We start from the raw sequence: 26,940 nt of genomic DNA on the forward strand, positions 1-26,940 counted from the left end.
ATGTTGTAAAACCTAATGCTTGCCGATTTTACCAATTTTATTACTATAACTTTCTGCCATTTTGAAAAGAAAACGCGACTGCAAATCAATTCTCCATACATGAAAATATGCGTGATATTTTCAATAGTAATAGTAATTTTGTTGACACTGTAACATTAAAAGGCTTTATTGCTTGAGTAGCCATGCAATACATCTTCAGGAGACATGCTATCATTTATTTTATAATATGTCAATGCATGCTCACAAGTTATGTAATAAAGAAGACTGATGGTGATGTACCTTCAATGGTGTCTGGACATTATGTTATGTCTGGGGTTGGATCCCATTAACAGTACAGTATGGTGCTACACATGTAAAAGGAGCTGGTCGGTTTTGGTTTGTATGTCAGTGTTACAACCTCTGTGACTCGGCTGAGAGAGCAGGTTTTTTTATTTGTTTTTGTTTTTTTTTTTTTTTTTTGCTGTTGCTATATTCCTGGTCGTGACACTCGACATGTATTTCCCCCTGTTCTTCTACATCCATAATGCATGTAATAAATATACAGGGAGTAATACAGGGAGTCCAAACACTGGCGACAGAACCTGGTTAGGCTTAAAAAAAAAATATGTATGTTTCAAGTACCCCTACCTACCCTAGTTTTTACTTCCGATCCTAGCTATTTTATCACACTTTTTCAAAACAAAAATGTTGTGTGTGAAGTTGTAAACTTAGATTTTTACGCATGCTTTAAGTTTATCCAGATAAAGTTCAATTTCGAATACGGTAATGAGAAATTAAAAAATTCTAGCTAGCCTAAAGCCTGAATGACAAATTACATGTATTATTAAATTACTTTGTACTGTAGTGATAAAGCCACTCAACTTCTACCCTACCCCTCCTAAAAAAACCACTATAGACTAATTTATAGAGAATATTAGACAATATTGGGTCTTTGACTTACTAGCGTGCAAAATGCCTATATGGTTCGTGCGCGCGAATTACAGTAGGAGACTGACATTCTGGTGGCTCATAACATCCAACATACCCGGAATATCAACATGACAGTCATGGCTTTCAGTTCAATTCATATAAAAATGTCTTAAACACTTACTAAATCCAATGAAGTATGGAATTAAGAGTTTTTTAACGGGCGAAAGTCGGAATCCTCTTCTGCTCTTTCACGGACTTTTTTTCTGTCTGCTACAAAAAGCCCCTTACAATATTGTAAATAAAACAATAAATATTTTGGTGTAATGTGCACTTGTCTCAAGTTTGACACTGTTCTATATATACCATTTACTGAAAAAAATATTTATTAGAATTTCTTTATTATAAAAATAATATTCCTTGAAAGAGCTGTTATTTTTAACGATCTAGGGGACGACCCTGATATTCTACTTTCACTTTTGACAAGCCAGATTACCTCCTCGAGGTCAAAGCAGACGATCTTGACTCAACAAAAGTCATCATGTTGAAATTTTTGGTGAGATATCACATTGATTTCATTCTTAGCGTTTAACCAAAAGGCCATGTTAGCTACATGTACCATATATGTTTTATATTTTAGACATTTAATATCTTATAAATACATGCGGGTAACAGTAACATTTTGAGCATTATTTCTGCATTATGTACATGTATTTACAATGTACATGTAGGTATAATACTGTACTCATAAATCTATTTTCTTATGTTACACTCTGAATTACATGTGTTTGATGAAAACGATTCATTAGACCTTAAACATGTGTTGTTTTCAGAATAAACCTTAAAAATCTGTTTTTATTGTTATTTATAAACAGTCCAAGAGTAGTCTTTGAAATTTCATATACTTGCAATAAAACATTCAATTTTTATATACATTATATTAACAAATTTTATTATAATCAGACTAATAGAATTGTACATGCACAGGCATTTGGTTCTATAAAATGCTGTGACACCATACGTATTACATCATAAAGAGAAAAAATATCTAAGTCAATACATTACCGCTTGTTTCGATGTATACACTTCATAAATGGATATCTACATACCTGTGCATATCAAAAGATGTTTCAATTCCTGTCCGTTAATGAATACGACAAGAAAATCATAATGTTTGGAGAATTTATATCTGAACAGAATGAGTTTTGCATAAAGAGAGTTTTGTCAACAAATATTTAACCTTTTTTCTGCCATCTTGCGCCGGTATCAGCCGGTGAATCAAAACCGGTGATTAAGCGTACACCGGTTGCGCCGAATCTAGAGACTAAGCCGCCTCGCCGGGTTGCCGGCAGCTTGACAAATTGAGCAGGGGTATTGGCTGACAGTACACCGGCTCAAAACCCGAGTGGCCACCTGTACCGACACTATGTGGCACTAGTGGGAATTAGTGGAACAAAGGTCACTAGGTTAACAGGTTATTTCCCAGGATTCTATCAAATAATTTTGATGTGTTTTTCAATGAAACAATCAACAATGAAGTTTATATGAGTGCATTTCATAAGCCCATTCATACAGTAATTAAATATTACCTCATTTAAGAGGGAATTTACCAAGGATATTATTATCGATGTATTTTTTGCTGAAAAAAAAACGTGCTGAAAAAGCAACCACTTCCGAGATGCATTAATACATCATTCGGCCCCGACCTGGTGATGAATTAATGCATCATTTGGCACAGGCCTGGTGATGCATCAATGCATCATTCGGCCCAGGCTTGGTGATGCTTTTATGCATCTATCTACATCTATATTGTACTGACCGCCTTCATCAAGCTGAAGTTTATGTGAATTGGAGTGATTGTTAAAAAAAAAAGTTTAATAGGCAGAAAGGATTGCTGATTTGAAGGCTGTAGTTGAAGGGTTTGAGAGATTTTGTGGTTGTATCATCAGGGCTTAAAGATATCTCTATTTAAAATAAAGATATCTCAATTACAGTTAAAGATATCTTTTTTAAATAGAGATATCTATATAAGTTACAGATATCTTTAATTAAATAGGAGATATATTCATTTTTAAATAGACATCTTCATTTCAATAGGTGACTGACTCACTGATAGTTATTCCACTAACCAAGATCCTTTACAAAATTGTTAATTTTATGACATATTTTATTTTTGTTTAATTTTCTCATAGCAGATATAGTAATCAATTCGACCTTCTGTAAATGTTTCCCTAATATATGTATACAAACTGTATGTTGGATTCCTGTAAATAAACTCCTGGTTTATCTAACATGTTTATACAACCTTACAACTATATACAAAATGTATAATGTCTTCTTCATCTTGCAGGCATCCTTTGCCCTTGGTGTGTATGCTGGTATATATATAGACCAGAACTATAAGGTAGGTGTATAGACATACTGCTCAATGTTTCTGGTGATAAGGCAGTATCAATCCCTCAGTATAACTTTATTAAGACTGACTGCTTAATGTTTCTGGTGATAAGGCAGTATCAATCCCTCAGTATAACTTTATTAAGACTGACTGCTTAATGTTTCTGGTGATAAGGCAGTATCAATCCCTCAGTATAACTTTATTAAGACTGACTGCTTAATGTTTCTGGTGATAAGGCAGTATCAATCCATCAGTATAGCTGTATGAAGACTGACTGCTTAATGTTTCTGGTGATAAGGCAGTATCAATTCAATAGTATAACTGTATAAAGACTGACTGCTCAATGTTTCTGGTGATAAGGCAGTATCAATCCATCAGTATAACTGTATAAAGACATACTGGTCAATGTTTCTGATGATAAGGCAGTATCAATCCATCAGTATAGCTGTATGAAGACTGACTGCTCAATGTTTCTGGTGATAAGGCAGTATCAATCCCTCAGTATAACTGTATAAAGACTGACTGCTCAATGTTTCTGGTGATAAGGCAGTATCAATCCATCAGTATAACTGTATAAAGACTGACTGGTCAATGTTTCTGGTGATAAGGCAGTATCAATCCATCAGTATAGCTGTATAAAGACTGACTGCTCAATGTTTCTGGTGATAAAGCAGTATCAATCCCTCAGTATAACTGTATAAAGACTGACTGGTCAATGTTTCTGGTGATAAGGCAGTATCAATCCCTCAGTATAACTGTATAAAGACTGACTGGTCAATGTTTCTGGTGATAAGGCAGTATCAATCCCTCAGTATAGCTGTATAAAGACTGACTGGTCAATGTTTCTGGTGATAAGGCAGTATCAATCCCTCAGTATAACTGTATAAAGACTGACTGGTCAATGTTTCTGGTGATAAGGCAGTATCAATCCCTCAGTATAGCTGTATAAAGACTGACTGGTCAATGTTTCTGGTGATAAGGCAGTATCAATCCCTCAGTATAACTGTATTAAGACATACTGCTCAATGTTTCTGGTGATAAGGCAGTATCAATCCCTCAGTATAACTGTATAAAGACTGACTGGTCAATGTTTCTGGTGATAAGGCAGTATCAATCCCTCAGTATAACTGTATAAAGACTGAAAGACTGACTGGTCAATGTTTCTGGTGATAAGGCAGTATCAATCCCTCAGTATAACTGTATAAAGACTGACTGGTCAATGTTTCTGGTGATAAGGCAGTATCAATCCCTCAGTATAACTGTATAAAGTCTGACTGGTCAATGTTTCTGGTGATAAGGCAGTATCAATCCCTCAGTATAACTGTATAAAGACTGACTGGTCAATGTTTCTGGTGATAAGACAGTATCAATCCCTCAGTATAACTGTATAAAGACTGACTGCTCAATGTTTCTGGTGATAAGGCAGTATCAATCCCTCAGTATAACTGTATAAAGACTGACTGGTCAATGTTTCTGGTGATAAGGCAGTATCAATCCCTCAGTATAACTGTATAAAGACTGACTGGTCAATGTTTCTGGTGATAAGACAGTATCAATCCCTCAGTATAACTGTATAAAGACTGACTGGTCAATGTTTCTGGTGATAAGGCAGTATCAATCCCTCAGTATAACTGTATAAAGACTGACTGGTCAATGTTTCTGGTGATAAGGCAGTATCAATCCCTCAGTATAACTGTATTAAGACATACTGCTCAATGTTTCTGGTGATAAGGCAGTATCAATCCCTCAGTATAACTGTATAAAGACTGACTGGTCAATGTTTCTGGTGGATAAGGCAGTATCAATCCCTCAGTATAACTGTATAAAGACTGACTGGTCAATGTTTCTGGTGATAAGCAGTATCAATCCTCAGTATAACTGTATAAGTGACTGTCAGTAAGCAGTATCCCTCAGTATAACTGTATAAAGACTGACTGCTCAATGTTTCTGGTGATAAGGCAGTTATATCAATCCTCAGTATAACAGTATAATCCTCATAACTGATAAGCTGACTGCTCAATGTTTCTGGTGATAAGGCAGTATCAATCCCTCAGTATAACTGTATAAAGACTGACTGGTCAATGTTTCTGGTGATAAGGCAGTATCAATCCCTCAGTATAACTGTATAAAGACTGACTGCTCAATGTTTCTGGTGATAAGGCAGTATCAATCCATCAGTATAGCTGTATAAAGACTGACTGCTCAATGTTTCTGGTGATAAGGCAGTATCAATCCATCAGTATAGCTGTATAAAGACTGACTGCTCAATGTTTCTGGTGATAAGGCAGTATCAATCCCATCAGTATAACTGTATAAAGACTGACTGGTCAATGTTTCTGGTGATAAGACAGTATCAATCCTCAGTATACTGTATAAGCTGATGGTCAATGTTTCTGGTGATAAGCAGTATCAATCCTCAGTATAACTGTATAAAGACTGACTGGTCAATGTTTCTGGTGATAAAACAGTATCAATCCCTCAGTATAACTGTATAAAGACTGACTGCTCAATGTTTCTGGTGATAAGATAGCAGTATCAATCCCTCAGTATAACTGTATAAAGACTGACTGTCAATGTTTCTGGTGATAAGGCAGTATCAATCCCTCAGTATAACTGTATAAAGACTGACTGGTCAATGTTTCTGGTGATAAGACAGTATCAATCCCTCAGTATAGCTGTATTAAGACAAACTGCTCAATGTTTCTGGTGATAAGGCAGTATCAATCCCTCAGTATAACTGTATAAAGACTGACTGGTCAATGTTTCTGGTGATAAGGCAGTATCAATCCCTCAGTATAACTGTATAAAGACTGACTGGTCAATGTTTCTGGTGATAAGACAGTATCAATCCCTCAGTATAACTGTATAAAGACTGACTGGTCAATGTTTCTGGTGATAAGGCAGTATCAATCCCTCAGTATAACTGTATAAAGACTGACTGGTCAATGTTTCTGGTGATAAGGCAGTATCAATCCCTCAGTATAACTGTATAAAGACTGACTGGTCAATGTTTCTGGTGATAAGGCAGTATCAATCCCTCAGTATACTGTATAAAGACTGACTGGTCAATGTTTCTGGTGATAAGACAGTATCAATCCCTCAGTATAACTGTATAAAGACTGACTGGTCAATGTTTCTGGTGATAAGGCAGTATCAATCCCTCAGTATAACTGTATTAAGACATACTGCTCAATGTTTCTGGTGATAAGGCAGTATCAATCCCTCAGTATAACTGTATTAAGACATACTGCTCAATGTTTCTGGTGATAAGGCAGTATCAATCCCTCAGTATAACTGTATAAAGACATACTGCTCAATGTTTCTGGTGATAAGGCAGTATCAATCCCTCAGTATAACTGTATTAAGACATACTGCTCAATGTTTCTGGTGATAAGGCAGTATCAATCCCTCAGTATAGCTGTATTAAGACATACTGCTCAATGTTTCTGGTGATAAGGCAGTATCAATCCCTCAGTATAACTGTATTAAGACTGACTGCTCAATGTTTCTGGTGATAAGGCAGTATCAATCCCTCAGTATAACTGTATAAAGACTGACTGGTCAATGTTTCTGGTGATAAGGCAGTATCAATCCTCAGTATCTGTATAAGTACTACTGTCAATGTTTCTGTGATAAGCAGTATCAATCCCTCAGTATACTGTATTAAGACTGACTGGTCAATGTTTCTGGTGATAAGGCAGTATCAATCCCTCAGTATAACTGTATAAAGACTGACTGGTCAATGTTTCTGGTGATAAGGCAGTATCAATCCCTCAGTTAAACTGTATAAAGACTGACTGTCAATGTTTCTGGTGATAAGGCAGTATCAATCCCTCAGTATAACTGTATAAGACTACTGTCAATGTTTCTGGTGATAATCAGATATCAATCCTCAGTATAACTGTATAAAGACTGACTGGTCAATGTTTCTGGTGATAAGACAGTATCAATCCATCAGTATAGCTGTATTAAGACTGACTGCTCAATGTTTCTGGTGATAAGGCAGTATCAATCCCTCAGTATAACTGTATTAAGACTGACTGCTCAATGTTTCTGGTGATAAGGCAGTATCAATCCCTCAGTATAACTGTATAAAGACTGACTGGTCAATGTTTCTGGTGATAAGGCAGTATCAATCCCTCAGTATAGCTGTATTAAGACTGACTGCTCAATGTTTCTGGTGATAAGGCAGTATCAATCCCTCAGTATAACTGTATTAAGACACACTGTTCAATGTTTCTGGTGATAAGACAGTATCAATCCCTCAGTATAGCTGTATTAAGACATACTGCTCAATGTTTCTGGTGATAAGACAGTATCAATCCCTCAGTATAGCTGTATAAGACTGACTGTTCAATGTTTCTGGTGATAAGACAGTATCAATCCCTCAGTTAACTAATCCATCAGTATAGCTGTATTAAGACATACTGCTCAATGTTTCTGGTGATAAGGCAGTATCAATCCCTCAGTATAGCTGTATAAAGACTGACTGCTCAATGTTTCTGGTGATAAGGCAGTATCAATCCCTCAGTATAGCTGTATTAAGACATACTGCTCAATGTTTCTGGTGATAAGGCAGTATCAATCCCTCAGTATAGCTGTATTAAGACATACTGCTCAATGTTTCTGGTGATAAGGCAGTATCAATCCCTCAGTATAGCTGTATTAAGACATACTGCTCAATGTTTCTGGTGATAAGACAGTATCAATCCCTCAGTATATAGCTGTATAAAGACTGACTGCTCAATGTTTCTGGTGATAAGGCAGTATCAATCCCTCAGTATAGCTGTATTAAGACACACTGCTCAATGTTTCTGATGATAAGGCAGTATCAATCCCTCAGTATAACTGTATAAAGACTGACTGCTCAATGTTTCTGGTGATAAGGCAGTATCAATCCTCAGTATAGCTGTATTAAGACACACTGCTCAATGTTTCTGATGATAAGGCAGTATCAATCCCTCAGTATAGCTGTATTAAGACACATTGCTCAATGTTTCTGATGATAAGGGAGTATCAATCCCTCAGTATAGCTGTATTTAGACACACTGTTCAATGTTTCTGAACTCTCCCTGAAACATTCAGAGTATTGTACTGAATACTTTTGGCTAGCAAAAATGGTTAAATGGACTAAGCACTTGAAATTTGTACAATATAAAGACTGATCGACTTACTTGGTAAAATTATATCAAAAAACTGACAAGTTCATCAGAAAATTCTTTAGTATAAATCTTACATTGATTGTTCGTCAAAGAAAATGTGAGTGTTTTTTGTCAGATGGCAGTTATGGCCCATGGGCCTCTTGTTATATCATTTTAAGGAAGGTGTTAGTTAACAAGTGTTAGGGTCACTAGATATTGGCAAAGGTAAAAGATCATAAATGGTATCTTTTCACAAATGTTCTGTTACAACATTATTAAGAATAAGAAATGTGATATCACTTAACCAATTAAATATCATTGTGTCACCAAATATTAATGTTTCCTTTTGTGAGTTCCTCATCCTCTTGAACGGTATTTGTGGATGTTATATCTAAGCCCAAAAAAATAAAATGTCCGTTTAGGATTACCCAACCAACCCTAATTTTTTACCCCAACCCTAATTTTTTCCCCCACTTTTCTACGAAAAAAAAAATTAAAAGTCGGGATTTCGATCTCAGACTCCGGTTTCAGCCATTATTTTAGAGTGAAAGACACACACACAAAAATCCTCCCGACCTACTGACCCTATTTTTTTGCCAATGTAACCATAAACAGACAAATTATTTGTTTGGCCTAATGAACATTTTTGTTGTGTGTATTAGGTCCCCAGTGTGTCAGATCCCAACAGCCTCTATGAAGAAGTGAAGAAGATGTTAGAGAAATTTGAGAAAGGTGGAAAGAGTGACAAGTAGAGAAAAATATGGTGAACTTTAATTTCCACATCAACATTCCCTGATCTGGACTGTCTCATGTGTGTTTACCTAAATCATGAGGAGATTATATCATTTTCCATACAAATGTCTACTATGAATGTTTATCTCATACAAAAACATTGAAATATATTTTACTCTATAAGCTTCATGACTGTTCATTAAATTTATCTCAATTTCACCTCTTTGTGGAATGACATGTTATATGTACTAGGACAGGATTTCTATTGGAATATATTGTTTTGTTCTGGTTACTGGGCCTCATAAACAATATAGATTCTACAGTAACTATTGAACAAGTCACCATGTGGATTGAAAAACGAAGGTGTGGATTACCTGTTTTGTACTGTGTACTTTGTTATTGTAAAATATCTAATGTAAAGAAATGATGATGTGTTAGTTATTCTTGTGAGTGGAAGTATGTATCATGTAGGATTATCATTCCTAAGTGCAATGTGCATAAGTATCTAAAATGTGGTTAAGTTGTGAAAGTATTTATTTCTATCAGTTTATTCCCCACGATGGGTTTCTATATGTTGCCAAGCAATTATCAGTTAGCTTTGAAAAATTTAGAAATTATGGTATTATTCATTTGTACTGGCCAAATTTGAATTTAGAAGATTTGAGCTGTCTATTATGTAATATTTTACAGATAAGATTTGCTCTTGTGAACAAAAACAACTATATTTTGTATAAAGGGACCAATATTATCTCCTTGGTTTTGAATGTTTGAAAAGGAAATTTTGATGTGTAACTTTTAGGTCAAAATGACTATCACAATGCAATATTTCTGAAATGGTATTAAAAAAGCTGTTGCATGGACATGAATAAAATTATTGAAAAGAATTGCACCTATTTAACGTTTGACAAGATCAAGGATATATGGTAATATCAAGGTCATAATGACATAGCAATTATTCATGTTTTTTTTTAATCTTGAATGATACTATATCAAAACCAAACTTTGTGCAAGAACGTATTTGTGAAAGTTTGTATTAAGATCATTTTAGAACTTGTGTGAGATGATGAGGGTTTAAAAAGTGGTTATATTGAAGTTGTGATCTGTGTACTAATATTGTGCATTTCTTATACATGTACATAGAAATCTTTATCTGCCAATCATCTGCAGCAATGACCTGATGTATATAAAAATACATGTAACAGAACTTCTGTGTTATTGTTTAAATTTTCCATACCATTACATAATTTTGTAACAAGAGGCCCAAGGACCTTAATGGTCATCCGACTACCTTGGCAATAGCCGTATAGGAAATTAATATGACATGGTGTCATGGTAGCCATCTTTGGGATCAACCAGAGATGTAACAACAATTTGTCAAGATCATATCAGGGTCATTCCAGGCAAGTTTCAGCCATATCGCACCGGTAGAACTTCAAAATGTGTTTTCAAGATAACGGCTGTGGTGGCTATCTTGGATTTTGGATCAACCCGACAAAATAACAACACTTTGTCGGGACCATATCAGGATAATTTTTGGCAAGTTAATACCAAATTGCACTGATAGAACAAAAGAAGAAGTTCAAATATAACATAGTGGCCTAGGCAGTCATCTTGGATTCCATATCAACCCAAAAAATATAAACACTTCGTCAGGACCATGTAAGGATCCTTTCATGCAAGTTTCGACCAAATCGCATGGATAGAAGTTTTCAAAATGGCGGCTGTAGCGACCATCTTGGATTTCGGATCGACCAAACGAATAACAACACTTTGTTGGGACCATGTCAGGATCATTTCATGCAAGTTTCAGCTAAATTACACTCGTGGGACTTAAGTTGTAAACAATTCCAAATTTTAGAATATTTGACCCAAGTGGTTTTGAAAGTATGACAAGGTCATTCATTTTCACAACTTTGGTAGCCCTTTATCTCAGCATGCTACTGGCTAAATATGAATACCCTAGGCCATATAGTAAAAGAAGTAATTCAAAGATTTTAGCCTATTTTACCCTCATGACCTTGAAAGTACTTCAAGGTCATTCATTTTCACAACTTAAGTAGACCTTAATCCAAGCATGCTATAGGCAAAATGTGAGTACTTTCGGCTAGTTAGAAGAGGTCATTCAAAGTTTTTAGCCTATTTGACCCCTTTGACCTGGAAAGTGGGTCAAGATCATTCATTTTCACAAATTTGGTAGCCCTTCATTTCAGCATGCTGCAGGCCAAATATGAGTATCCTGCACCTTTCTGTTACTTAGAAGAAGTCGTTCAAAGATTTTACCCTATTTGACCCCTTTGACCTTGAAAGTAGGTCATGGTCATTCATTTTCAGAATTTTGATAGCCTTCATCTCAGCATGCTACTGGCTAAATATGAGTATATTGGGCCATTCAGCTAGTTAGAAAAAGCTGTTAAAAGATTTTAACCTATTTGACCCCTATGGCCTTGAAAGTAAGTCAAGGTCATTCATTTTCACAATTACGGTAGCCCTTTATCTCAGCATGCTATAGGCTAAATATGAGTACATTAGGCATTTAGGTTGGTTAGTCATTCAAAGATTTAAGAATATAAGAAAGTAAGTCAAGGTCATTTATTTTCACAACTTTGGTAGCCCTTCATCTCAGCATGCTACAGGCCAAATATGAGTACCCTGGACCTTAAATGACTAGAAGTGATTTAAAGGATTTACCTCTATTTCACCTATTCAGTATTGGGCCCAGCCCCTCCTATCCCCGGGGGGTCAAACTCAAAATTTGGCCTGAAACATCCTTGCAGGAAGGGAAACAGAGTTTGTATAAATTTTGGCTCTGACCTTTGGGAGCAGGAGGGGCGGGACGCAGTAGGGGAAAAGGCTTGCCGTGGGTTGACGGCCAAAATTTTTCACAAAGGTTGAGATATCCCTGTCCACTTGACAGACCCATGTTGGATTTTTTCTCCCATATATACTTATTGGAAAAATATTAAATTCCTGTTACTTTCCAGCTTTTTCATCGCGTCATGATCACAGAAACTTCGTTATGCTTCAAAATTTATGACGTCATCAACAATGCACGCTGCAGCTCTGCCACATGTATTGATGACGTCACATTATTGTCTAATAATATGAATAATAATATTATTAAAGCCATTATTGTCTAGCGCGTGTGAGCTGTCTTACACCCCCCTGTGTAAGATAGGGTTATCTTTTCCCTAGCAACCACGGGATATCCGTGTGAAATATGTGAGAATCAATGATCCTGTATTCAGGACTTTACTTGGCATTACAAACCAGGTGAGCAATACAGGCCCTCTGGAGCTCTTGTTTTATCTTGATTTGAAAATTGTTGTTGTGATTAGCCTTATCACCTTTTGAACACTGGGCTTTGGTGGTCAAGTGGTCAATCAAGGACAGATTTGTTTGGTAAAGTTTGGTAAAATAGGTAAGCTAATTATATAAGGCAAGTAAGAAACCATGATCTGATCAAAAAGGCAATGCAGTCTTACTGAATAGAGATTAATAGAATCTTACATGGGTCTGTCAAGTGGACAAGTATATCTCAACCCTAGTGAAAGATTTGCCGAGGGTTGATGGCCAAAATCTTTCACGAGGAACGTCGTTATGCGTCAAAATTGATGACGTCATCGACAATGCACGCCGCATGTATTGATGATGTCAAGTTACTGTCTAGAGCATGTGAGCTGTCTTACACCCCCCTGTGTAAGATAGAGTTATCTTTTCCCTAGCAACCACGGGATATCCGTGTGAAGTATGGGAGAAAAAGCCTTCTTTGGTCTCTCAAATATCTGATGTGAATCAACTCTAACCACTCACCCACCATTAGAAACAGATAATACAATCATAATGGCTGATCATATCATACTGATGGCATTTATAACATTGATTTTTTTGGTTTGGTTTATTTATTTTTACGTCCTATTAACAGCCAGGGTCATGTAAGGACGTGCCAGGTTTGTTGGAGGAGGAAAGCCGGAGTACCCGGAGAAAAACCACCGACCAGCGGTCAGTACCTGGCAACTGCCCCACATGGGATTCGAACCTGCATCCCAGAAGTGGAGGGCTTGTGGTAATATGTCGGGACATCTTAACCACTCGGCCACCGCGTCCCCTTATAACATTGAATAAGAAACCAAAACCATTCATGTTTCATACCTATACATTTTTATTTAGTATCATCTGCAATTCAATAGCTTGCTGTCATAGCAATGTATGCCATCTCTTGGCATCCACAGGGGCTTAGCAAATCATTATTAGCTATCTCTGGAAATAGGACATGCTGATATGATATACACAGGATTTTGTCACTTCTAATGATAGCATAAATTTTCATTTATAATAGCAGCATATCCTTACAACTACCTTTGTCATATGGTTCATTAGAATTTAGCTTTATCCACAGCCTACAGCTCCACATAACATCCATGACAATCAACCAAAATGTTTCAATGGAGTCAGTCCTTTTCAAGCTGCCTTATTACAATCTAATGCCCTCCTACAAGTATCAAGGTCCACTTGTATATGGGTATACACGGGTATAGCATCCAATTCTTTGGCAAGGAATCATGTGTTGACAATGCTGTTTCCATCTTGTGATCCTAGATCATTCTGTAATGGCCATGAATAAACATCACATTGTAATGACCTTGACCTTGAATCGCCTTGGAATTACCTTGACAAGTTGCTTGATGCCATGAAACCAACATAAAAACATTAAATCACAAATCAGGAGTAGAGCCTGATAGTACTGTCTGAGCCTGCTGTAAACACCCAGGGCTGTTTAGGGTGGAAAACACAATCCATCACACCAAGGCCATTAGTTACACTATGTCCCTTTAACACCTTCACAGGCACGATCAACGGGTTCTGTAGCATGTCACTGAAAGAGAGAAAATAAAACATGATCAAAAGATTCTGTAACATGTCACTGAAAGGGAGAAAATAAAACACTTTCAAAGGATTCTATAACAAGAGATCCCAGAGGGATTTTGGCTCCCACCAAAGATTAATCTATGACAAAGTCACAATTGAAACAGGGATCTTTTCTCTGCTTTTCAAACTTTTAACAATCAAAATCCAAGATGGCGGCCTGTTGACCATCTTGTTGACCAATCAGTCCCAAAATGCAATATGCATAACTAGGGCCCAAGGTGAACCTACATGAAATTGGAGAGATCCCTTCAGTACTTTCTGAGAAATGTTGGTAACAAACTTCAACTATCAAAAGAGATCCCAGAGGGATATTGGCGCCCATAAAAGAATGATCTACGTTTGACAATGGAAAGAGGAATCTTTTCTCTGCTTGTCAAATTTTTACTACATCTTACATCTAAAATTTGAGACAGATCATTTCTGTACTTTCTGAGAAATAGTGGAAACAAACTTCATTTATCAAAATCATAGATGGCAGCCTATTGGCCATCTTGCTCTTTGATCTGTCCTAAAATTTAATATGCACAACTAGGGCCCTAGGGGAACATACATACACAATTTGAGATAGATTCCTTCAGTACTTCCTGAGAAATAGAGGCAACAAACTTCAACTATCAAAATCCTAGATGACAGCCTGTCATCCATCTTGTTCACTGATCAGTCCGAAAATGTAATATCCACAACTAGGGCCCTAGGGGAACCTGCACATGAAATTTGAGACAGATCCCTTCAGTACTTTCTGAGAAATAGCGGTAACAAGAGTTGTTAACGGACAGAAGGATGGACGGACGACGTACAAAAGGCGATTTGATTAGCCCACCATCTGATGATAGTGGGCCAAAAAGTAGTGCATCCTGTTCATATTAATATTGTGTGGAGGCAAAAATGTTTACACTTATTTTTAAATAATTAAATGGCAAACACTATAGAAATGTTGACAACTACTTTCAACAGAAATATATACTTACTTGTAAACCATTCCATGACACACAATAACTGTTCCATCGTCGGAGGCAGATGCAAAGAGAGGGTACTGCTTATGGTAGCATACTTGACGAAGGGCCTTTTTATGGTGTCTACGTGTAATTATATAGTTAGATTAGAATATTGTTACATCAATCCTAGACAAATATATAATGAAAACAGCTTATTCTATCTTTCATACCTATAGGTTGAAGGAAAACATAGAACATGAGTGAAATCATTTTAAATTGATATGACGGTTATGAGAGTGAAATCCACCAATCAGATGAAATTTTTGTGATTGTGATTAGAAGTGATTCTTTACCTGAGAGTTTGGTATGGTTTAGCTGACAGATCCAGATCAAACCAAGAGAGTCTGCAGTCGTAGCTTCCAATTATCAAGTTGTCACCTGTAATAAGGATACAACAGTTAGACTGACATGTTTTTTATTTTTTAATTCATAAATCTGGTGATGTTTGCCATTTTTTATGCACCACAACCTTTCAATTACTGTGAAATCATTCATTTTCATGGGGGTTTAATTTTCCTGGATTTCGTTTTTTTACCAAAATCAACGACTTTACGTCCCCACAAAAATTTGTCATTTTAACAAATGTATACAAATATTTGGTAAGTTTATGTACTCATAGGATGATTAGTAACTCACTGCATGAAGTCTATTTCAGGGAATTTTCAAATTCAAATTCTTTTATTACTTTAGGCTTTACAGCCCATCAGTACAAAATACAACATTTTGAACGGGTGATCTGGTGGTGTAATGGTGAAGCCGCTCGCCTTTCACCTAGCCGGCCTGAGTTCGATCCCCGGCACGAACGTGAAAAGGGCAGGGGTCACCTGCCCGATCACGTGGGTTTTCTCCGGGTACTCTGGTTTCCTCCCACACTAAGACCCCTCGCGGGCCTACATCCAGGCCATTGAGAGTGATTTATATAAGTTGTATAACTTGTTTCTCAATCGATGTAAAATAAATAAAGTTTATATTTATATTTATAAAATGCAACATTTTTACAGAGCAAACACTGCACTAAAGCAGTATAAAGAGGACAGGTTACATGTACACATGTATAATATAATACACAGAGAATGGACAATTTTTTTACTTGTTTTTTTTTCATGGCAATAAATTTCTCATTTGATTAGCCTCGTAAATGTATTTACTTAATATAGACAAATCTTTCAAATTAGTTGAGCTTAGTAATTGTATCATTTTAAACACTGATGGTTTTTTCCAATAATATAGTTTAATTCGTTTATTCAGGGAATAGCATAGCAAGCAAACAAAGATACTTTTCAAAATTTGGTAGGCTATATCTACATATACCAACGAATAATTGATTGAATTTATCATGAAATCATCAATGTGACACAATAATTGTTTCATGGACAAACCTGTAAAAACACTGGTTAAGTTCTGAGCTTATTTCCGCTCAAGCGATCACACAGTACAGGTGACAATTTTGACTGTATTTTTAACACTAATCTGTAAGGTCTACTCCACGAATTTAAGTGCCAACGAAATTCTAAAAGTTTAATATATAATCCATGAAAATAGAACCCAACGAAAATAAATTATTTCACAGTAAGATGGTATCCTTTTGAACATTGTTTCTTTCCTGCCTGTGATATTGTACAGATACATGTACATTAGTTATTATAATCGACTATTTACAAATGTCTGTGGGTATATTGTACCTCCTGAGTGCACTGCCATACTGGATACCCATTTGCAGTTGGTCATCAACTTTTTGGTGAGTTCTTGTTTCAGCAAGTTATACACACGTACATATCTCTGGGTCTGTTCAAATAAAACAAAATATTAGTAACTGAAAATAAGGTTTAAGTTAAGAGATATTTCTTTCTATTTGACATTTGTACCAGCCATAATACGTTAGACAATTATAGAAAACAACTTTAGAAAGCATGTTACTTGGTATGGTACCAAAATACAGAATAATTTCAAATCATAGAGACCAAGTTAGGGAGGTAGATATTTTACAAATTTTTTTATAATTATCATAATAACTGAACTCCAACAAATCTAGTGATGGACAGCTTATAGGCAGATATGGTTTGCTATTTGAACTATTATCCTCATATTACTACATCATTTCCATTATTGATAGTAAAAATATGGTATGCTATTTTGTAGAATAATGCTGTTAACCATGAAACTATATCATTATTTTAAAAACTCTGTACTTACAGCTACAAAAAGGAAAGGTCTGATAGGGTGGAAAAGAACACATTGCACTAGGCCCTTGGATTTTGAGAACGGATTCTAAATAACAAAAGAAAATGTTTTGTACATACACAAGTGTAACAATTAACACATCCCAATCATTCAAATTTGTACATAGACCATTATGAACATCAATACATATGAAATGAAAACCAAAAATATAGGATTTTAAATTGATATATGAATGTAATATATTCTATCTTCTCTCCTAGTAGTCTGCTATTATATATAGGTATTTAAGTATATTATCAAACATTTCATACATTTAGTTCATGATAGTAGTTAAATTAATGTGTTTCATTAGTCCTTGATTAGATCATGTAATTAAATCAAATATGTGATGTTTCATCAGATTATGAAAAGTTTACGGAGCTAGACATCAGACTATTTTTTTACCTGTGACCGTCGCCGTGACAGCTGATGGATCATTACTGCGTTACTGTCTCCTTTAGGCATTACAGATGCAAAGTAGTCTCCCTTGCCATGCCACGTCACCTGGTTCACTTCCTGTATCAAAGTATATACTTCAGGTTTCAACTAATGTTGTCTCTTTTGCTCTGATTCTGTGTCTCTTTATCTTTATACATTATGCTTTAGTATAATTGCTTTATAAATGCTACTATTGAAATTGGAAACCCATTGTTACGGTTGGTTAAACACACATTCGACACATCAATTCTTCATCAAAGTGCACATATGAAGCAGCAAAATCTGGCTATTTTTTACAGGAATGAGTACCAGGTACTGTTAATATCTAGTTTATCTCTGGATGTGAAAGTTTTTGTGTATTTTTACAGGAATGAGCTTTGTTGATATCTGGGCAGTTACCTTGATTTTAACATATTTTATTTGCCTTTTTTGGTATTTGACAAAAAGGATTGGATACAAGTTCTTTCAACTTATGGATAAGCCCTCTCCAAACATTCATACAGAATATACATATTAAAGGCTAGTTGCTGCTAAGTACTGAAATATACATAAAGATAGTTTGTTTAAATAAATCTAAATAACAAACTGTGATTGTTGACGGTAGTTTCTCAATGTACTCTTATTCGTTACTTCAAAGGTAGTTACCTTAGAATGTGAAAGCTTAAGTCTGTATCCAGCCTCGTAATCTTTTCCTTCAATCTCTGTCCAGTCTATAGGAGCCTTTTTACCTATAAACAGGTAATTTCAACACATATACATATCTTAAAATAACAAGGACATAGTCATTCAGATCCCCCGCCAATGGAGAGCTAAATCAATTAATGCATTAATTTTATATGCTAGTAAGAGTATAGGGAAAGTATTTTAAAACCCAACTGCAATTGAAGAATATATACAAAACATATTTATGTTTTTTTTAACAAAGTGAAACCAACTTTGAAAACATTTGCTTCTTTGAAAAATTCCAGAATTGATCTTAGCTTTAACAAAGTTCAGCAGCTAACAGTGCGATTTTTGATTTGTTTTATACAGCGACGAGTTACATAGGAATTAAGTGAATGTTCATAGAAATTGAGTTTGATATATCTGAGTTTTACTGCATGCATATCAAATAAAAAGTAAAGCATAATTAAAAATTAGAAGTCCAACATAAAATGTGTCTATGAAGTTTCATGGAAATATCTCTGCTGGTTTTAGAGTTGTGCTCCGGAAACGATTCTTACACAAAAATCTGCCATTTTCAGCAATGTTTCCATGGTTACAGAAACAAGTGGCCCATGGGCCTTAACGGTCATCTGACTCATGGCACAAAACAACAAAGTCACAGTATAAAGTATTGGTTAACGATTAATATAAACAATACAAGGAACTCCTTAGTTGAATATGTAAGTTTCTGAAAAAGGTAAATGTCATTTGTTGAACAAACTTGGTAGCCCTTCATCCAAATATGGTCGAAACCCATTCAAGGATTAATATAAGGAGGAGCCAGATTTTAAAGCCAAATTTCAGCAAAGCTCCCATTTTGGACCTCGGTCATACTATCCCCATGGGTCTTACCTCGGTCCTTTATAAAATATGATTGTCCTTACCTAAAGTTCCCCCTTCTGAATCAATTAAAACCACTATAGACCAATTTTCATTAAGATCGGAGACTGAAACCTTAAAACAGGAAGTGGGCCAGCGGCCATCTTGGAATACCAAAATCTTTAAGAAAATGTTTGCATGTTGTTCGGCATCAATTAAAACCCCTATAGACCAATTTTCATTGAGATCTGAGACTGAAACCTTAAAACAGGAAGTGGGCCAGCGGCCATCTTGGAATACCAAAATCTTTAAGAAAATGTTTGCATGTTGTTCGGCATCAATTAAAACCCCTATAGACCAATTTTCATTGAGATCGGAGACTGAAACCTTAAAACAGGAAGTGGGCCAGCGGCCATCTTGGAATACCAAAATCTTAACGAAAATGTTTGCATGTTGTTCGGCATCAATTTAAACCCCTATTGACCAATTTTCATTGAGATCGGAGACGTACTGAAACCTTAAAACAGGAAGTGGGACAGTGACCATCTTGGAATACCAAAATATTTACGAAAATGTTTGCATGTTGTTCGGCATCAATTAAAACCCCTATAGACCAATTTTCATTGAGATCGGAGACTGAAACCTTAAAACAGGAAGTGAGCCAGCTAAAATTAAGAAAATTTGCCCTTTTGGGGCCCCACCCCTCAGTTCCTAGGGTTCAGACCAGACTCATTTATATAAAATATAATTGTGTTTCCCCAATGATGCTTCACACCAAATATGGATAAAATTCATCCAAGGATGGAGGAGGAGTAGGATTTTAAAGCTAAAATTAAGAAAATTTCCCCATTTGGGGCCCCACCCCTCAGCCCCTAGGGGTCGGACCAGGCTCATTTGTAATATGATTGTCCTTCCACAATGATGTTTCACAACAAATATGGATGGAATCCATCCAAGGATGAAGGAGGGGAAGGATTTTAAAGCTAAAATTAAGAAAATTTCCCCATTTGGGGCCCCACCTCTAAGCCCCTAGGGGTCGGACCAGGCTCATTTATATCAAATATGATTGTCCGTCCCCAATGATGTTTCACATCAAATATGGATGAAATCCATCCAAGGATGAAGGAGGAGTAGGATTTTAAAGCTAAAATTAAGAAAATTTGCCCATTTGGGGCCCCACCCCTCAGCCCCTAGGGGTTGGACCACGCTCATTTACATCAAATATGATTATCCTTTCCCAATAATGTTTTACACTAAATATAGATGAAATCCATCCAAGGATGAAGGAGGAGTAGGATTTTAAAGCTAAAATTAAGAAAATTTGCCCTTTGGGGGCCCCACCCTTCAGACCCTAGGGGTTGGACCACGCTCATTTATATAAAATATGATTGTCCGTCCCAAATAATGTTTCACACCAAAATGGTTGAAATCCATCCAAGGATGAAGGAGAAGTAGGATTTTAAAGCTAAAATTAAGAAAATTTGCCTTTTTGGGGCCCTACCTCTCAGCCCCTAGGGGTCAGGACAGGCTCATTTATATAAAATATGATTGTCCATCCCAAATGATGTTTCACACCAAATATGGATGAAATCCATCCAAGGATGAAGGAGAAGTAGGTTTTTAAAGCTAAAATTAAGAAAATTTGCCCTATTGGGGCCCCACCATTCAGCCCCTAGGGGTCGGACCAAGCTCATTTATATAAAATATGATTGTCCTTCATCAATAATGTTTCACACCAAATATGGATGAAATCCATCCAAGGATGAAGGAGGAGTAGGATTTTAAAGCTTTAAATAAGAAAATTCGCCCTTTTGGGGCCCCACCCCTCAGCCCCTAGGGGTCACACCTATCTCAAATATATAAAATATGAATGTCCTTACCTAATGATGTTTCACACTAAATATGGATGAAATCCATCCAAGGATGAAGGAGGAGTAGGATTTTAAAGCTAAAATAAGAAAATTTGCCCTTTTGGGGCCCCACCCCTCAGCCCCTAGGGGTCGGACCAGGCTCATTTATATAAAATATGATTATCCTTCCCCAATGATGTTTCAAACCAAATATGGATGAAATCCATCCAAGGATGAAGGAGGAGTAGGATTTTAAAGCTAAAATAAGAAAATTTGCCCTTTTGGGGCCCCACCCCTCAGCCCCTAGGGGTCGGACCAGGCTCATTTATATAAAATATGATTGTCCTTCCCCAATGATGTTTCAAACCAAATATGGATGAAATCCATCCAAGGATGAAGGAGGAGTAGGATTTTAAAGCTAAAATTAAGAAAATTTGCCCTTTTGTGGCCCCGCCCCTCTGACCCTAGGGGTCGGACCAGGCTCATTTATATAAAATATGATTGTCCTTCCCTAATAAAGTTTCACACCAAATATGGATGAAATCCATCCAAGGATGAAGGAGGAGTAGGATTTTAAAGCTAAAATTAAGAAAATTTGCCCTTTTGAGGCCCTGCCCCTCTGACCCTAGGGGTCGGACCAAGCTCATTTATATAAAATATGATTGTCCTTCCCCAATGAAGTTTCACACCAAATATGGATGAAATCCATCCAAGGATGAAGGAGGAGTAGGATTTTAAAGCTTAAAATAAGAAAATTTGCCCTTTTGGTGCCCCACCCCTCAGACCCTAGGGGTCGAACCAGGCTCATTTATATAAAATATGATTGTCCTTCCCTAATGATGCTTCAAACCAAATATGGATGAAATCCATCAAAGGATGAAGGAGGAGTAGGCTTTTGTATAAATAGTCTTACGCACGACGCACGGCGCACGGCGTACGACGATGGACGAAACACGATGACAATAGGTCATCCTGACCTTCGGTCAGATGACCTAAAAAGTAAAAAAAGTGAAAACCTTAAAATAGCAAAAGGCACTACTAGACCATAAGACTAATGTGTCTATGAAGTTTCGTGGAAATATCTCTTCTGGTTTTAGAGTTATGCTGCGGAAACGAACCTGGTACAAAAATATGATATTTTCAGCAATGTTTCCATGGTTACAGAAAAAGTGCAAAAAGTGAAAACCTAAAAATAGCAAAAGGCACTACTAGACCATAAGACCAATGTGTGTATGAAGTTTCGTGGAAATATCTCTACTGGTTTTAGAGTTATGCTCTAGAAACCATTCGTACGGACGGACGGACGGACAGACGGAACCCATTTGTATACTTCGTTGGGCGGGGGATAATTATATTTTCTACATAATGACATAAACAATTTAACAATAAAAGATCTGTAAAATTACTGTACATAAAGAGCCTTTAATGTAGGTCACAAATCCAAATGTAAGTCACAGTGACCTAATTTTGGCACAAGATATACCACCTCACTCAGAAGCCAACTAAATGTTTGTTCTTATAAGAGAGAAGTCTTTTCAAGAGATCTTCACACTATAAGATGGACAAGAGCTTTCAGAAGCAGAAGAGCTATAAAGGACAAATCGAAAGCCAAGGTGATGCTACACAGAATTTAGTTGTAAGTTCCATTCCTTGTCAAACTTAGATAGGAAATTTCAGTCAAAAAATCCATTTCTAGAATAGGACTTACTTGATCCTGTATCGTCTGCCGGTTTGAACGAGTCCAGGTTGCTGTCTGTTTTAGTGACCACCAATTTGTCCACCAGGCCAGGATTTATCAGGTACACAGAATTACCTCTGTACATGAATAACAAAGCACAATTCAATGTCTGTCTCATACACTTGAATTAGAGTGACAAAATAGTTTTAAAGGGACATGAACCTAAATAAACCCTGAAAGTTTGAGTAAAATACATATTTATGACCTGCCAGATACTTACTAATTAATATAGTAAAATTATTATATAAATATGCCTAATATCAGTACCCTGGGCCTTCTGGTTCTTGAGAAGAAGTCATTTAAAGATTTAAGCCTATTTGACCCCTGTGACCTTGAATGAAGGTCAAGGTCATTCATTTGAACAAACTTGGCAGCCCTTCATCCAAGCATGCCACAGGCCTAATATCAGGTCTCTAGGCCTCTTAGTTATTCACAAGAATTTTTTTAAAGAATTTTAGCCTATTTGACCCCTGTGACCTTGAATGAAGGTCAAGGTCATTTATTTGAACAAACTTGGTAGCCCTTCATCCCAGCATGTCATAGGCCCAATATCAGTACCCTGGGCCTTCTGGTTCTTGAGAAGAAGTGGTTTAAAGATTTTAGCCTATTTGACCCTCGTGACCTTGAATGAAGGTCAAGGTCATCTATTTGAACAAACTTGGTAGCCCTTCATCCCAGCATGTCACAGGCCTAATATCAGTACCCTGGGCCTTCTGGTTCTTGAGAAGAAGTCGTTTAAAGATTTAAGCCTATTTGACCCCCGTGACAGTCATTCATTTGAACAAACTTGGCAGCCCTTCATCCCAGCATGCCACAGGCCTAATATCAGGTCTCTAGGCCTCTTAGTTATTCACAAGATTTTTTTAAAAAGAATTTTAGCCTATTTGACCCCTGTGACCTTGAATGAAGGTCAAGGTCATTTATTTGAACAAACTTGGTAGCCCTTCATCCCAGCATGTCATAGGCCCAATATCAGTACCCTGGGCCTTCTGGTTCTTGAGAAGAAGTCGTTTAAAGATTTTAGCCTATTTGACCTTCGTGACCTTGAATGAAGGTCAAGGTCATCTATTTGAACAAACTTGGTAGCTCTTCATCCCAGCATGCCACAGGCCTAATATCAGGTCTCCAGGCCTCTTAGTTATTCACAAGAAGTTTTTTAAAGGATTTTAGCCTATTTGACCCCTGTGACCTTGAATGAAGGTCAAGGTCATTTATTTGAACAAACTTGGTAGCCCTTCATCCCAGCATGTCACAGGCCTAATATCAGTACCCTGGGCCTTCTGGTTCTTGAGAAGAAGTCGTTTAAAGATTTTAGCCTATTTGACCCCGTGACCTTGAATGAAGGTCAAGGTCATCTATTTGAACAAACTTGGTAGCCCTTCATCCCAGCATGGCAAAGGCCTAATATCAGGTCTCCAGGCCTCTTAGTTATTCACAAGAAGTTTTTTAAAGGATTTTAGCCTATTTGACCCCTGTGACCTTGAATGAAGGTCAAGGTCATTTATTTGAACAAACTTGGTAGCCCTTCATCCCAGCATGTCACAGGCCTAATATCAGTACCCTGGGCCTTCTGGTTCTTGAGAAGAAGTCGTTTAAAGATTTTAGCCTATTTGACCCCTGTGACCTTGAATGAAGGTCAAGGTCATTCATTTGAACAAACTTGGTAGCCCTTCATCCCAGCATGCCACAGGCCTAATATCAGGTCTCTAGGCCTCTTAGTTATTCACAAGAAGTTTTTTTAAAGGATTTTAGCCTATTTGACCCCTGTGACCTTGAATGAAGGTCAAGGTCATTTATTTGAACAAACTTGGTAGCCCTTCATCCCAGCATACTACAGGCCCAATATCAGTACCCTGGGCCTTCTGGTTCTTGAGAAGAAGTCGTTTAAAGATTTTAGCCTTTTTGACCCCTGTGACCTTGAATGAAGGTCAAGGTCATTTATTTGAACAAACTTGGTAGCCCTTCATCCCAGCAACCTACAGGCCAAATATGAGTACCCTGGGCCTTCCGGTTATTGAGAAGAAGTCGTTTGAATGAAAAGTTTACGGACGGCGGACGGCGGACGACTGACGGCGGACGGCGCACGACGACGGACGGTGCATGATGACAATAGGTCATCCTGACCCTTTGGGTCAGATGACCTAAAAATATATGTGTAAATATAGTACTGACATATTACATTACATGTATGCTAGAGAATTTAGCTGAAGATAGAAATCGTAAGATTAGTTTTCCCTGCCATTTTTTCCTAGAACGGTGTTACTAGTGTTAGCCACCTGATCAAAAAGTTAAAATAATAAAACCTAACTTCTGCAGTCACTTATAATCTCTACCATTCACACACACTGGTTACAGCTGCTTTAGAGGTTATTTTTGCCATTTTGCAGGTAATTGATGAAATTATTCTTTACAAATTTACAGCTTCTGTCAAAGCCTATTCTTCGCTCACTTTTTTAAAGTGTATTTGCCATTTTTATGTCCTACTTACACTGCTGCGGCCACCAGATTGATGGCAGAGTTAGGGTTCCAGACCAAGCTCTTCACCACATCTTCTGTTGTCAGTGTTTTCAGACAGCGACCAGTACTCACTTCCCAGAATTTTATGGTCTTGTCGTCTGATCCTAAAATTTATCCAGCAAGTCGTGATTTTATATCTTAAATAACAATCCTATATGATAACAGATATCTTGACGAAGATTAGAGCCATACCTAAAGGATTTATTTGAATTATGTCAAGATCAGTACAAATATATAAGTTAACACTACATGTCAAACAAAATTATTACTGTCATAATATACTATACAGAGTTTAATAGATGTTTGAGGTTTGTGTTCAGTGAACTATCAGAAACAAATTAAGGTCAATTAAGGATGTGCCTGGTTTTGGAGGAGGCAGAATGCTGGAGTACCATGAGAAAAGCCACAAATGCCTTAAATCGATTTAAAAGAAATCAGTTGGAATTATTGTCTAATATAAATATTTCTTAAGGAAACAGGTCAATTATGATGTTTACCTGAAGCCAGCCATTCTCCTGTAGGAGCTACAGCAACACACCTTACAATGTCTGTGTGACCCTTGTATACCTGTAAATACACAACGTGTAATGCAGTCATCATGTATTAAAGAAAAGAACAATGTCTGTGGTGGTTGAAAGTTGGGACTATAGGACATTTTTCAATGACATAATAAACTTACCACTGCTTGTGTTGTTGGGAACGGCTGCAGGTCCTTTGGTTTTGGTAATTTAGGTATTAGATCTTCTGGGTTAATATTCATCTGCAATTTTTTAATACATACTATTAGTTGTACACTTAAGACATTTAAATTTGCCTATTGTTATATCTAAATATGGCCAATTTCAACATTATGCATGTAAAACACCAACAAAAATAATCTAAAGTGTGGTTATATGCACAGTGCCAAATAGTTGAAATAAGCATATGCTCTGATTTTTCGTACAGTCCCATTGTATACTGAAAATCAGACAATGGTTATTTATCTTGACCAAACACTATTTATTTGTCAAACCTTGACATAAAGTTGCATTCCATGATCCACATGAAGTGGCATGAAAATGTTGACATCATAAGTATATAGATGTATCATATTGCATTGAATTAAACTTAGGCACAAACCTTTGTTTTCCTTTGTCTGGGGCAAAGATACAGGTCAAGGCAACGTTCAAATCTCTCATTAATAAATCTGGAATAAGCTGGCACTTTCCGTAAGCTATTAAACTTTTGAGGCAAAAATTTGATTCGTCGTTCATCCGGATCCTGATTCTGCCATTTTTCTTCCTGAAAGCATCATTTTAGATATACGCCGAAATAAAATATAAAGATAGTATTTATCAGACCACATCTGCTATACTCTCTGATATACGTCATATAAAGATAGTATTTATCAGACCACACCTAATATACTCTCTGATATACGTCATGTATAGTATTTATCAGACCACATCTACTAAACTCTCTGATATACATCATGTAAAGATAGTATTTATCAGACCACATCTATTGTACTCTCTGATATACGTCATATAAAGATAGTATTTATCAGACCACACCTACT

At 36.6% G+C, this 26,940-nt stretch overlaps 2 protein-coding genes and 1 long non-coding RNA gene across 3 annotated transcripts in view; 1 reads left to right on the forward strand and 2 right to left on the reverse strand.

The window, feature by feature from the left end:
- The window catches only part of LOC138316113 (pyruvate dehydrogenase phosphatase regulatory subunit, mitochondrial-like), a 141,043-nt gene extending 139,851 nt beyond the window's left edge, over positions 1–1,192 (reverse strand). Inside the window, exon 1 of the mRNA XM_069257621.1 lies at positions 1,091–1,192. The gene's annotated coding sequence lies outside the window, so the exon portion shown is untranslated. The remainder of the gene's footprint in view (positions 1–1,090) is intronic.
- A 133-nt stretch (positions 1,193–1,325) lies between these two features.
- LOC138316119 (uncharacterized) lies at positions 1,326–10,378 on the forward strand. The gene is made up of 3 exons (XR_011207597.1): positions 1,326–1,462; positions 3,257–3,310; positions 9,105–10,378. It is a non-coding gene; the product is annotated as an uncharacterized lncRNA (long non-coding RNA).
- Positions 10,379–13,315: 2,937 nt separating this feature from the next.
- Positions 13,316–26,699, reverse strand: LOC138316120 (ribosome biogenesis protein bop1-like). Its single transcript, XM_069257629.1, has 12 exons — positions 26,502–26,699; positions 26,062–26,142; positions 25,880–25,949; positions 25,354–25,486; positions 22,836–22,942; positions 18,399–18,481; positions 17,721–17,831; positions 17,289–17,363; positions 16,778–16,880; positions 15,389–15,473; positions 15,069–15,176; positions 13,316–14,047 (listed from the first exon to the last, which is right to left on the reverse strand). The coding sequence occupies exons 2-12, from the start codon at positions 26,140–26,142 to the stop codon at positions 13,894–13,896; spliced, it is 1,110 nt and encodes a 369-aa protein (XP_069113730.1). The 5' UTR covers positions 26,502–26,699; the 3' UTR covers positions 13,316–13,893.
- Between the last annotated feature and the right edge of the window lie 241 nt (positions 26,700–26,940).

Source organism: Argopecten irradians, chromosome 2 (genome assembly GCF_041381155.1).
Source record: "Argopecten irradians isolate NY chromosome 2, Ai_NY, whole genome shotgun sequence".
Classification (NCBI taxonomy): Eukaryota; Metazoa; Mollusca; class Bivalvia; order Pectinida; family Pectinidae; genus Argopecten; species Argopecten irradians.